Source organism: Vulpes vulpes, chromosome 3, assembly GCF_048418805.1.
Source record: "Vulpes vulpes isolate BD-2025 chromosome 3, VulVul3, whole genome shotgun sequence".
NCBI lineage: Eukaryota > Metazoa > Chordata > Mammalia > Carnivora > Canidae > Vulpes > Vulpes vulpes.
In genome coordinates this window covers 16,958,040-16,972,933 of record NC_132782.1, presented here as the reverse complement: position 1 = coordinate 16,972,933, position 14,894 = coordinate 16,958,040, and the positions used below count along the sequence as shown (strand labels likewise).

The 14,894-nt window shown below is 32.0% G+C and overlaps 1 protein-coding gene across 19 annotated transcripts in view; it reads right to left on the bottom strand.

Moving 5' to 3' along the window:
- DYNC1I2 (dynein cytoplasmic 1 intermediate chain 2) overlaps positions 1-14,894 on the bottom strand; it is a 59,059-nt gene that overhangs the window by 24,116 nt on the left and 20,049 nt on the right. For 11 of the 19 annotated variants that reach the window (XM_025994047.2, XM_072751922.1, XM_072751923.1 and 8 more), the window contains 2 exons: positions 13,097-13,156; positions 10,791-10,906 (listed from right to left, as the gene is read on the bottom strand). In XM_025994047.2, coding sequence (XP_025849832.1) covers positions 10,791-10,906; positions 13,097-13,156 — 176 coding nt within the window. The remainder of the gene's footprint in view (positions 1-10,790; positions 10,907-13,096; positions 13,157-14,894) is intronic. The other 8 variants (XM_025994051.2, XM_072751927.1, XM_072751926.1 and 5 more) reach the window with 1 other exon arrangement.

The window sequence follows — 14,894 nt, the reverse complement described above, 5'->3', positions numbered from 1 at the left end:
AATGCACACAATGATACAACCTCCAACTTAATCAAAATGATAATGACGTATGCCAATCCTACATTACTTGAAATTGAGCGATTTTTACGTTCTGACAAGTTTACAGAACTAGGATAAATGGCACGAATGATTTCAATATATGCTCATACTTTTGAACCAAATGGTGAAGGTTAAAATTTTTCCTTTCAAGGGCCTCAATCAGCCACAAAGGAAAACAGTAATCACTGTCTTTTCAGCCAGCCCAACCGCATTTGTCAGCCCTTTCTCCGTCAATGCAGCCAGAGCAATCAACCTGCCAAACATTCAGAATGGAAAAACAATCTGAAAATACAGGGTATAATGCACCTGCCAGTGAAAATGGCCATTTCAAGAAAAGCTAGTGATCTCAGTGACCCCGCTGAGGAGGCGGTGGTGCAAAGGGGAAAGAACACGTAAAAGAATTCTTAGTGATCGCCACTCTCTTGCACATTGACACTTCCTTACAAAGCATGCCAATTACAGCTTTTCTGCTACTTAAAAAAATGAAAGCTTTTTTTGGGCAAAATAATCACACAGAGAAAGAGAAAGACAGAACTCCTTTTTAGATGAATTCTCATATACAACAGATTATTAATCTGAAAACAATATAACTGGTGACAATTCTATACTGCATTGCTCAAACACGATGAAATTCTACCATAAAGTCACCTGTAGGTGTAATGTAATAAAATAGTTTAATTACATTTAACTTGGGAGTTGACTTTTAGAATAATGATATATTTACTTCAGTTAAAAATTAAGTCTGAGAATAGATATATTTTTCCATTTTTCTGCTATCAGTTATCCTAATCAACTTTGTTTACTAGCAGGGTTCACTGTAAGCAAATCCTAAAATCCAGGAGAGAGATTTTGAGACATGCTGGACAGGTCATTCTTGAGCACTGTGAATTATAAATTACAGCCTCCTATCCACATTGTATTTTCCTCCCTCAACTTTGTCGCATTATACAGCTTCTAAGTACTATTTCCAATGACAGGTGTCAAATTCCTGTCATAATGCATATGGTCAGTACTTTAGTGCTAAGTGACCTCATAATCTACATATTTAACAGAAAAGATCTTGTTTATAGACCATCTTTTCCTTCTAAAATTTAAAATGTAGATGAAGTATGTTAGAGACAGTGATCTTACCTCTCACATGGCATTTGCTATGCCTATTTGCCCATATAGATTAGTTTAGTTGCAGCTGAGTTACCAACTATTTAGATACATGTTTTCAGTATTTTGTTTTAATGTACATACTCCTCTTTCTAGATGGATAAAAAACTGATTTAAAAACTATGACAGGTCAAAAGATTACGCTAAATAAAATTTCAAGGAACAAAAATCAAATTATCTAATCTTAAAAAGTACAAAACATTTTTATTATAAAGTTGGTCTTAAACAATTATCTCTATATATATCTCAGATATTTGACAAAAATGTCCATCGGTAACATCAGATTGGAGAATGTTCCTCTGATTAGAGAATGTTCCTCAGATTAGAGACTGTTCCTCATATCAGATTAGAGAATGTTCCTCAGATTAGAGAATGTTCCTCTGAACAAAATACACTTCTCTTTTTAAAAACTAATATGGCTACTAAAGGACTATTGACATGATAAAAAAAAACACATCATAATTCTGAAGATTTTCTATGCTAGTCCTTATTACATGATAAACTACAATGTATTTAAAACAGAAAAAATGCAACAGAGGAAGAAGACTGAAAATGGGACTGCCATGTCACATCAATTTATTGATGAATATTCATTGCAATATGCTAAGTGGTTAACTCCATGCTTTCTCTGACAGGGAATCCAAGGTTATAAACTGAGCAGTAAAGAATGCATAAAAGTAGCAGTTACTTTTAAAATGACAAATCTCTTGTCAATGAATGCTAAGACTAGGTTTAATGAACCAGTGAATTTTTACTTTGAGTTAACATCAAAATTGTGATGTATTTTGGTGAGATGGAAAGAAAAGCTGTTCTGTAAATTAAGCTGCACCTAGAAATAACACCAAAGAATGAAATTCTCGTTGTCGGAATAATCTGTTACAATGGAGTAGGTTAATCAAAGTTAAATCATCTGTAAAATGGGTGGCTTTTGTTAAGCTGAAGGAAGGAGTCTTCAGAGCAAGTTTTCTCATCTATATGTCACATTCTACTTAAGAGACATTTAAGCTAAGAATAAGCCACAAAGTACACTTTGAATTATTTTAAAATGTTACAACACATTTAACAGGTAATATGCAACATCCTAGGAAATCCTCACTTAACAGTGATACTTTTAAATCTATCACTTATCATAATTAATTCTTATTATAAAGTAAAAAACAAGTCCTATCATTAGTCCATTAATGTTGTTTAGAAAATGTTTGTTGTCTATAAATTATGTAGTTTCATTAATATTGATGTGCCCTATTTTAAGATAGTTTAATGTGCTAGGGAGTATTCCTAATTTACAAAGTAGTCTGATTATTTATGGTACAAAGGAAATTGCCACTAAGTTCTAAAAATCAGAAAATTTAAAACAATAAAAATAAAAATAAAAATCAGAAAATTTGCTGCATATAAAAATGATTTAATTTTTTAAAACTCAACTTATGAATAATTTCAAAAAATCTTTCATAAAATGAGATTAGAAGGAAATGTTTTAATCATTAGTTTTAAAATATAGGTCAGATATGATCAGTTTTCTGTTATACTTTAAAAATAATCCTTTCTTTTCTAGATCAACATCATTTTGAATCATTCCATTTCAATCCAGTTGTCCCTAATTTCACCTACTTACACCTTACTCTTTAAAATCAATATTAAGGGCAGCCCGGGTGGCTCAGCGGTTTAGCACCACCTTCAGCCCAGGGCCAGGTCCTGGAGACCCAGGATCGAGTCCGAGTCCATGTCGGGCTCCCTGCATGGAGCCCGCTTCTCCCTCTGCCTGTGTCTCTCCCTCTCTCTCTCTCTGTGTCTCTCATGAATAAATTAAAAAAATTTAAAATAAAATAAAATAAAATCAATATTAAGAGAACCTTATATTGGGACAAAGATTCATGAATGGATCAATGGAATCCATTCTTTTTATTTTTTTAAATATCTAGACTGATATACAAGATCTCTTGGATTTCCTTAATAATTTAGATCCTCAACAAGGGAAAATATATAGCAGTCTGTTTCATCAGGAAATATTTTGAATACAGATCTAATGTTAACTTGGGGGAAAAACAAAAAAGAAGTAAAATTTCAATTATGCCATTTACTTTAACACGATTTGGTTTTCTACATGGTCTTTTTCTACAAAATTCAGATTATTGGCAGTATTGGCATTACTGACATAGATCTTGATATCTATGATCTCATAAATATTACATTTTTTCTGAGGCCATAATTTCAGATATGCTGATTACAAGTCTTTAAGAACAAATGTTTTAATTTTCAATTATATTTATATTCTCACAGATTCTCTAAGGGTTAAAACTAATTTATTATATGCTTTATTTATTCCACAATTTTTAAAAGTAATATTAACCAACGGTTCCACAAATTTAGTCTACCTGGGAAGCATGGATTACTGATAGATGTTAAGATTATGCAATAAAAAATTCAAAGCTATTTACATATAATACTTTTCTATACATTACAAATACTAATCAACATGTTCCTAAGAAAAAACAAAAACAAAAAACATGTTCCTAAGGAAAAATATCTGGCTACTAAACCAATACCAAAAGTAACTGTAAAACTCCACACAGATAAGAAATTGGAATATTATAAGAACTGCACTTCACTGGAAATCAAAAGTCAGGTTCTGGTTGTAGCCCTATATTCACTCACATTGTGACCAGCAGCTCATCGATTAACTTCCTCAGGCCTCAGTTTCCTCAAGTGTCAATAAACTGATAATATTAGATAACATAGGATTTCTTCCTCTTTAAAAATCTATCTAAAAATAGCAGCAAAAAATCCATACTAAAAAGGTAGATTTAAAAAATAAAGCCATTTTCAAAAGAGTTAAAGACTTTAAAAAGGTAAGGGAATAAAGTAACTTTTCCAGGAGTATATCTGTGGGCACCATGAGATGCTTTTTACCTGCAGAGAGTGAAATTGACTAAGGTCACATGTTCCTAGTCAATTTCATTCACAGTAGGTGCTTTAAGACAGCAAAGCATCTCAGTTCAGAAACAGTACTACCAACTCACAGAGTAAACTTGAAAGCAAGAAGATGGCTAGAATGGTGAAAAAGAAAAACAAGGCAGAATAAAAACCACTGCTTCAAAAACAAAAAAAACAAAAAAACAAAAAAAAACCACAAAAGAAACAAAAGAAAAAACACTGCTTTTTAAAAGAAGAGATTCAGCCATTTTAAAAAAAATGGTAGAAAGAGTTAAGCCTAAGACCAATTTTTATCTTCAATTTAGTAACTCATATTACTCCTGCACTGATTACACTGCCTACCCAAGTTTAATTTACTGTCTGCTACACTCAAATTATAATTTCAGCAATTTTGCCTCATGGTGAGTTTTGGAATTTGTTACATAATTCTTAAATGGAAACCAACCAGGCTAAGTTTGAGAACCACTATATTAAAGCAATGGATAAGTACAAGTATAGTTAAGCACAAAGTGTTTTCATTATAAAACCTTAATTTCAGGTTTTTTTCTTTCCCTCTTCCTAAAACTTCCACAAATTGGGAAAAGAAACTTAATGGTAAGAGCCCTAGACATGAAAATAATTATTATATATAGGAAGGAAATGATCTCATTTTTATAACTGGGGATGGCCCCATGGTTTCAGGATAAATTTATTATTCTCCTTCACTTATATAATTCAACCTGAAACTAAAAAACAAAAACAAAAAAAAAAAACACCACAAAAAAAAAACAAAGAAAGGATGACGTGGTCCCTTCATATATAGGGTATACTCAATAAAATTATAGAATCATAAATACTTGTTAGGTTGCAAATGAATAAACATGGACCTTTAAAAAATATCTAAGTCTAGTCCACAGGAAAAATTTAAAGGTAGTGGTACTGACACAGACATACTCATCAGAAACTGGGTTGAGTTCACTTATCTTCTTACTTTCACCTCTGATAAGTAAAGATAATAAAAACTATATTTAGCACAATGAAAGATCAAAGCTGTTTATTCATAACTCTTAGGCAATTATTACCATAAAATATTTTCCTGATGCAGATATACCAATAAATAAGTTAACTAAACCATGCTATCCTTTAATGAAATGTTTTTCAAACTACAGGTCTAACTCAACCAATAAATTTAGCACATTATGGTCATTTTTCATTTAAAAAATGAAATATAACAAGAGAAGAGGAGGTGCTACTTAATAAAACTATTGTTTCAGTTATACATCTGTATCCCTGCCTGTGTTGTATTACATTATAAACTGAATTTTTTATCATGTGTTACCACCATAAAAGCATGAACATGTTGCTTCAATGGCAGCATGAGAGAGAAAGCACATCTTAAAATCAGATTTGGTTAGAATCTTAGCTACTAGCTATGTGACCCTTGATAAACTATCTCTTTCAGTTTTACCTTCTTCATGTGTATATAGAACAAATATTTAACTCATGGTTTTGGTGAGAGGATTAGAGATAATGTAAAGTGCTTCACACTCTACCTGATATGTGAGCACTCTTTGCAGTTAAAATCCTCAGCTATTAATTTAAACATGAAGTTTGAAGAACCATTACAAATAGCTAAAATAATATATCTGAAAGATGTTAACAGATTCAATTTTGTTCACAGTATTCAGAGGGATACATAGGACACAAAATGAGAACATATTTGTAGCTACACAGTTTGTCACCATGGAATTCAAGGAGGCTTTAAGGAGAATCTATAATGGTTTCACTTATGGATCTAAGAGCAAATAAAGATTAGAATATGATATAGTCATATTAAAACTAAGAACTGAGACAAATCATACTTTTCACCCAATTTCATCAGTAATTATACTGTAGCGTTAACACTTGAAAATAACCTATTTCCCAGTAGTTACTTCTAGAGTAAATGCATGAAAATAAGTAACACAAGTAAGCAAAATAATTCTCCTGAGTAGGTAAAAGTAATTAATTCCTTCACCAAGTACTATGTTCTTACTACATGCCAGGCACTACTAAGAGCAGGCATTACAGTAATGAAGGAGAAACAGTCTCTCTACTTACAGAAAATCTGGCAAAGAAGCTGAAGTTTGGTGATGCTAAAAGCCTTGCCCCAAATAATTTAAAACTGAAAAGAATACAGTTTATCTTGTGCTTCTGGATCATCAGCTTATCTAACAAATCATGATCTTTCAAATTTTTAATTACTTGCAAAATAAAAATAGGAAAAAGAATTTTTGAAAAATGCCAGTCTTATAGTTATATATTCATATTAGTTCAATGGCCATAAGTTACACCTTAACACTTCAAAATTTACACACATACAAAAATAAGCAATTAAAATGCAAATTTCAAATAGGATATAAAACCATATATGTATATAACTTATATATGTGTATATATAGACAATTTTTGAAAAAATATATCACTGAAAACTGGAAACAGAACAGTAATTATTACACAATGGAATAATTTCCTCTTTATATCCTTTCTGTAATTTTTTTAAATTGAAGTATAACTGTCACAAATATCTTATTAGTTTCAGGTATACTCATAGCAATTTGGTATTTTTATACACCACAAAATGACCCCAACAGTAAGTCTAGTTATCATCTGTCACCATATAAAGTTATTATAACATTATTGAGTATATTCCCTACGCTGTACATTATATCTCCCATGACTGACTTACTTTATAACTGGAAGTCTACCTCTTAATCCCCTTCACCTATTTTACCCACCCCCAATGTCTGCCCCTTCTCTGGTAACAACCAACAGTTTGTTTCCTGTATCTGTGAATCCTGTGTCTGTTCTGATTGGGTTTTCTTGTTGTTTTTTTTTTTTTAGACTTCACATACAGGTGAATACATACAGTATTTGTCCCTTCTCTGTTTGACTTATCACTTAGTGTAATACCCTCTAGAGCCACCCATGTTTTCACAAATGGCAAATTTTCACTTTTTATGGCTAAGGAATATTCCATCTTCTTTACCCATTTATCTTTTGATGGATACTTAGGCTACTTCTATATCTTCAGCTATTGTAAATAATGCTGCAATGAACAAATACATATACATACATATATACATACATATATACACATACATCTGTATACACATACATATATATGTATTTTTCTATATGTATTATATATATATACATACATATATATATGTCTCTCTTCAAATTGGTGTTTTTGTTTTCTTCAGATAAATACCCTGAAGTGGAATGGCTGGACTGTATGGTGATTCCATTTTTAATTTTTTGAGGAACTTCCATACTCTTTTCTAGAGTGGCTGCACCAACAGTGTACAAGATTTCCCTTTTCTCTACATTTTTACCAACTCTTGTTATTTTTTGTCTTTTTGATACTACCCAATCTGATAGGTATGAGGTAATACCTCACTGTAGCTTTGATTTGCATTTCCCTGATGACTAGTGATATTGAGCATCTTTTCAAGTGTCTGTTGGTCATCTGTAAGTCTTCTTTGGAAAGATGTCTATTCAATTCCTGTGTCCATTTAAAAAATTTTTTTTATATTGTCTAAGTTCTTTATAAATTTTGGATATTAACCCCTTCTTAGGTGTATGATTTGCCAATTTCTTCTCCCATTCGATAGGTTGCCTTTTTATTTGGTTGATGGCTTTGCAAAAGCTTTTTAGTTTAATGTAACCCCATTTGTTTACTTTAGTTTTTGGTGCCCTTGCCTAAGAGAACTGTTCTAAAAAAGTACATATGGCTAAGACTGATATCAAAGAGCTTACTGCTTAGGTTTTCTTCCAGGAGTTTTATGGCTTCAGGTCTCACATTAAAATCTTTAATCCGTTTTGAATTTACTTTTGTATATAATGGAAGATAGTATACTAGTTTCATTCTCTGTATTTTCTGAATTCTCAATAATATAATACCTTAATAATTAGAAAAAATTTATTTAAAAAAATAGGAACTCTTCACTTAAACTGATTATAATAGGTATTACCCAAAATAGTTTCAGAACACTTTATACTTCAAGTAATCCAAAATGCATTTCGTAAGTATGATGGAATAACTAAAAATAAATTTCCAAACTATTAGATGAAGAAAACCAGCCTATTATACTTTTTAAATGAGTCTTTGTGCCTTCATTTTGGCTATTTTGCTTGGTTTTTTTTGTTGTTGTTGTTAACATATACAATAATGTAGCTCCAGAAAGATACACATTAAAATACTTGAATATATTAATAAAATACTATTTTCCAGAAATTATGGAATCCTGCAGTATTAATATTAATACCATCCAATACTTCATCTTTCCTTTAAGTTGCTTATGTCTCAAGTTTATCATCAGTGGCTTTTTTTCTAGTAAGATAAGGATTTTCCTTCTGTGAAAGCTATTTTACCAATCAATGTATCCACAGAAATGAACATTCACATAATCAAGCAAAAAAAAAAAGTCCTGGGTAAACATATTACCCAGATTTCCTCAAAATTTTTGAAATGTAATAGTATGTATGATAATGTCAACTCTTTTTGGGAACAAGATGAAAGTGAACAAAAAAGTCTAAGGTATTTATTTTACCTCCATCCTATCTGGGCAGGGAAAAGAGAGTTGTTAAAAAGTACATAGCCTGTAAATAGGTATAATCCTAATTTCATTTGAGTTATATATAAACATGAAAGTTTAAAGATTTTCTTTGGTAACAGCTAAAGGTCTCAAGGATTCTTTTTAAAAACAGGGTTGCGGGCAGCCTGGGCAGCCCAGGTGGCTCAGCAGTTTAGCGCCGCCTTAAGCCCAAGGCGGGATCCTGGAGACCTGGGATCGAGTCCCATGTCGGGCTCCCTACATGGAGCCTGTTTCTCCCTCTGCCTGTGTCTCTGCCTCTCTCTCTCTCTCTCTCTCATGAATAAATAAATAAAATCTTTAAAAAAAAAAAAAAAAAGCAGGGTTGCAGGCAGAAAGAGGGAAAGAGAATCTTAAGTAGACTCCATGCTGGGACATGGGGCTCCATCTCACAACACTGAGATCATGATCTGAGCCAAAATCAAGAGTTGGGGATGCTTAACTGACTGAGCTACCCACGCACCACAAGGACTTTTTTCTCCTTTTTGCTTACTTGTATTTTCTGGGCTTTCTGAAGTAAATATTACTTTTGCTTCTCCTTAGTGGAGAAACAGTAATGAAACTGAAATTTTAAAAATATTGATAAACAAAGTTTTAATGTTTTATATTCCATAATTAAACAGGAATAAATTTTCCTGGCCAAACAGAAAAAACATTCCTTATGCACTGACTGCTAAAAGGAAAATTATGAGATCACAATCCAAAATAACAGCAACTCTAAAATCTATAACTCATATAGTGGTAAGCTTTGACACGATCAGAAGTAAAGCTATTTATAATCATTATTTCTTTTACTTAGTTTGAATATTCTTATCTTCTGCTGCCAAAATATTAATGCCCAGGATGCGGCTGGAGTGTTTACTTACGGCACATATACTTTACTAGTAACTTCTCAAAAATCTAACAAATTCTGAATTCGAATACATATGTGGCTTCAAAGGTTTTAGATAAGAAACTGTGGACCTGTATTACATATATTATGTAAAACCTCTTTAATGTGTGACATAAATTTATTAGCCTAACTGGAAAAAAACAAGAACTATCATATTAACTTTATACTTGAATCATTAACTATCTGATAAGATTTTAAAAATTAGTTCCCAATGTAAAAATGGTAACTCCTTCTGGTTTAAGAATCAAACTCCTCGGGCACCCGGGTGGCTCAGTGGGTTAAGTGGCCGAATCTTGATTTCAGCTCAGATTATGATCTCAAGGTCCTGGGATCAAGCTCTAAGTTGGGCTCTGCACTCAGCGGGGAAACTGCTTGAGGATGTTCTCTCTCCCTTGCCCTCTGCCCCTGCTCTTGCTCGTGCTCTCTCTCAAATAAATCTTTAAAAAGAAAAAGAATCAAAAGATTCGACATTCAATATGATGTCCATGTATACATCTGTCTATTTCGTACAGATTAAAGGCTGTTTACGAAATCAACACACTAGAGCCCTTAAGTCATAAAAGCAAAAGTTTAAGATTAGGTCTGAAGTTATTCATTAATATGGATAACATAACAATGACAGCATATCAGAATATCACGTGCTCTACAGAACATAATTCACATGGTTTCATTTACTGTGTGATATATTCTTTTAGAGGATTATGCTTGGTGACAGAGAAATAGAACATTCCTAAGCTTTCCGGATTCTAAAGCATCACATATCAATGACAAAATGAAGATTAAAAACTTAAGTTTAGAGGGGAATGGGTGACGGGCACTGAGGTGGACACTTGACGGGATGAGCACTGGGTGTTTTTCTGTATGTTGGTAAATTGAACACCAATAAAAATTAATTAATTAAAAAAAAAACTTAAGTTTATGTCAACAAAATTAAAAACCATACATATGGTTTATACTTTTATTAACTTCTAAAAGAAAAGGTTTTAAAACTCTAAGAACAAACACATTAATACAGAAATCTTACAGTGTTAGTATTGTTTCCCTAGAAAATAGGCCAAAAAACAAAAAAGAAAGGAAGAGGAAAAAAAAGAAAGAATTCATTTACTCAAAATGGGAATTTAATAACCATCATATTTAGGATAAATATTCACCTTCTTTGGGTTGAGCCATAACTGGAGTCTGAGTTTCCTTTGTATATGTGACGATTTCTCGAGGAGGAAAATCAACTTGTGTAATTTTAGCCATTCCAAGTTTAATAGGTCCTCGTCTAGAAAAAGTGAAGATAAATGTTTTTAAATACAACAAATGAAACATTTTAACTACATCAAACCATGTTATTTTGGAAAATTAAGAATTAAACATTGCACATCCAAATTGTAATTTAAATCCTTGTTTTATTCAAGAAATTTTAGATGAACAATGAATTGGCTTCATTCTAACAAAAGAATTTAGAAGATAGCAAAGACAAAAGGTATTTCTGAATCATTCAAGATGTTTGTTTTTCACTTTAAAAAAGCAAATAATTTAGTTTCTTAGAGCAAATGTGTGGGTAATAATAGAGTTAGAGGACAGGAATTTCAGAGTGGACTAAATATGGTTGGTTATGAGTAATGTTCTTAGTAGGGATATGATTCCAGACTTTTTTGAAGAGTCAGATATATGGATCTCACTCAGACCACATTTAGTTTCCTTCACCATTAGGAGGCTTTAGGTTTAAGAATGAAAAATAAGTTTCTGTTGAAAACCTTTCTTCTACTTATACTTTGCAGAAATTGAGAATCATATAACTTAAATCTTAAAATGAAATATTTAAACTTTTAAATCTCTAATCTCTGCATAGTCAGGACTGTCCTTGATTCATATACGGACAAACTACAATGCAAATATTCTACACCTGAATTAAAGCAACAGGTATCTTGAATACACTTCTGTTTTAAAGTCACTTCTGTTTTAAATAGGCAGAATTCATTCTTTTTTTGACAAACAGAAGACAATTGTAGCTGAGGAAAATGTATGAAAAGAAAAATCTCTTTTATTAGGTATACGGAAGATTTTTTCTTGATTTATCAGATGTCTAAATATTTAATCAAATAATATAGTATGCTTACAAACTCCCAAAGAGGCTCTCTATTATAAGACTGACTTAAAAGGATATCTAATAAAAGCATTGCTGTAACTTCCGAAAATCAAGCAGGATATCTGAAATATATATGGATATGTAATAGTTAACTGTTTTCTAATAAAACATTTTCAAAATCCTATACAAAAAAGTATAATAAAATTAGTAATTAAATAGATTAATTTTCTCTAGGGTCCCAGAAGTGGGCCATAACAATTTCTTTTAATGTGTTTTCCACTTTAGGAATATCTTAGTTTTAAAAGGGGGGAAAAAAAATAATAAAAGGGGGGAAAAAAGTACGAAATCAAAGAATTAAATGGGAAAACCTAAGCAGACTTGAAGTAATCTTGTGTTCTAAGAATAAAATTTGAAATAAGAAACACTATATTCTGAGTTTTAAGATATAAACTACTTGAAAAGTAAATCACTCACATATCTGGGGAAAAAAATGGCCAAGTCAAGAACATAAGAAACAAGTTACTAACTTGACTGCATACAGGTTCTAATTAGACAAAAAAAAAAAAAAAAAAAAATCACAATATTAGAACCAACAAACAAAATACTCTAAGATTTAGGGGTAGAAGGGTAGGGTGGTAATACCTCACTTATCCAAAAGCCACTTTTTCTGAGAATAAGGAAGCAACTAAGGGTGGAGAGAGTCTCAGGGCAGTCAACAGAGAAGCTTCCAGTTAATGTACAAGAAGCTTATATACTTTTCTTACACGCCCTAATTGAAGACTTATTTACTCTTACTTTAGATTAATTCCAAACGGTGTTGGTCACGTGTTTTAGAAGGTACAAATTAACAATGGAAATGCGCTATTAAGTAAAAGGCACAATGGCAGCAACAAACATATAATTTGCATTGGGGACTAGAATAAATAAATGAATGAATTAATGAATAAATCAATGGCAATCTGGGGCCATAGTATAAATGACCAACAGCTCTGTTCCTCTTAAAACCTCAGAAATCATCAGGAAATAAATTAATATTCATATCAAGTAACTCAGAAAAGGTTCAGTTACATGTAGAATACATATCAGAAAAAGTCTGGGAAGTTTGTAATACAGCTTAGAAAAGTTTACAGAGATAATCAAAGGACTTTGGACATTTAAACGGGTAGACTTAGGTACTTAGAAAATCAGATACATAAAATATTTCTTTCACTAATGATAGAGGATAAATGAGGTGTCACAGTAAAATATTAATTCTTTTCCTAACTGTATAGTTGTACATTAGAAATTTAAGTAATATTAGGACAGTTTCACAAAGAATCAAATTAATTATAAAAGAGGGAAGATAAAGGGAAGAGGGAAGGTAAAAAATCTATTCAATACCCCAAATCGGAATCTGAGTGAAGCTGAAGAACTGATGGATCTGTATCCCAATGCAGCGTCCTAAATGGTTGTAGGACAACCATGAAGCGTTAGCAAAAAAGGCCATAAGTTAGTCAAGCAAATACATTCTATGAATAGGTAAAGCTAAAATACTGTTCACAATTAAAAACCACATGTTCTGGTTAGTATGAAAAAAAATACCAGGTATCACTCAATGCTCTAGTGCACGCCATAAGCATAATGTGGTTAAAGATGCAAACATATAACCCAGAATAGTTAAAAGACAGTATTTTCAGATTACAGGAAGCTAATATTGCCTAATAATGGACAAGAACAGCCAAAGCATCCAACAACACGAATAATACATGATTTTTGGAAAACAAGCTAGGCTATAAAAATAACTAAAATTTTAATTTTCTTAATTAAAAAAACATTAGTAGAAACATCTTAGTTAACATATTGTAATCTTGCCCAAAGCATTAAATGTGTGCAGGAAATTGTCATATTGGTAAAGGAAATGAATCAACACATAAGCCTTTAGGTAAGAAAACCAAAGACTATTCCACTGGGATACAAAAAAGCTAAAGTTTCCAAAATGTGACCCCTATGTAATTTATGGGTTAAGCACTGCCTTGGGCTTACATGTCATCTGCTTTAGAAAACAACTAAAGATTTCTGTCTCTAGGAAAAAATAAATTTTCCCAGGAAAAATATTTTGTGTTCCAAGGACTTACCTAATTAACTAAACTTCTAGAGAGTATCAATTCTAAATAAATATTTGGTTGTGTTTTAGCCTTGCCTACAGGTAAGTAACTTATATGGGATCTTTTCCACTTAAACTAAATCTTGTATTACTAGAACAAAAGGTACTTTATCACACTGGCGTTCTCACAAGTTAGTAGAATATAAGATAATTACGTACAGTACTGTATGATGCTCATAGTCCCTATTAAAAAGTTAAGCACAATATATTCAGTACTACCTTTTTGTCTAATATATACTTACATAAGTTATATAACTAAAACAGCTACAATATTTAAATACAATAAAGATTTCTATATTTTACTTGCCTAAACAATTTATCAATGAAAACAGATGAAACTGAACTAGAGGGGGATCCCTGGGTGGCTCAGCGGTTTAGCGCCTGCCTTTGGCCCAGGGCGCGATCCTGGAGTCCCGGGATCGAGTCCCACGTCAGGCTCCCGGCATGGAGCCTGCTTCTCCCTCCTCCTGTGTCTCTGCCACTCTCTCTCTCTCTTTCTCTCTCTGTATATCACAAATAAATAAATCTTTAAAAAAAAATTGAACTAGAGAGATTCTTTATATTAAAAATATAAAAGATTCTGGGATTTAAACAGGATTGTGTGTATGCAAAGAGAAGGTCACTCTGAAGATCTACTAAGCAATGAATAGCAACAAATAGGCTTTGTTAAATCAGAAAGGATTCTACTAGGTGCTCTCCAAGGGATGTTCTGTCCCCAGACTTTACATTATATGAGAGGTATAGCTGCTATTAGTGACCTACAGCTCCTTGTTGAGGATGTCATTTAAGTCTAAAATTAAATAAAACTTTATCTAAAAATATAGCCAGTACCGAAAATACACTGCACAACATACATTATGTTTATTAAAGGCATCAGCAGACATATAAAGTAAAATTCCAATATAATCCAAAAGCCTGAAAGATAAAATGATCAAGAATGGAAAAAGGAACAAGGATCAAGAAATATGGATTACCAAATTGAGTAACTGTTAGCTATGTTTTAGAGATAACAGAAGTGACTGAGAAAGAGAACTA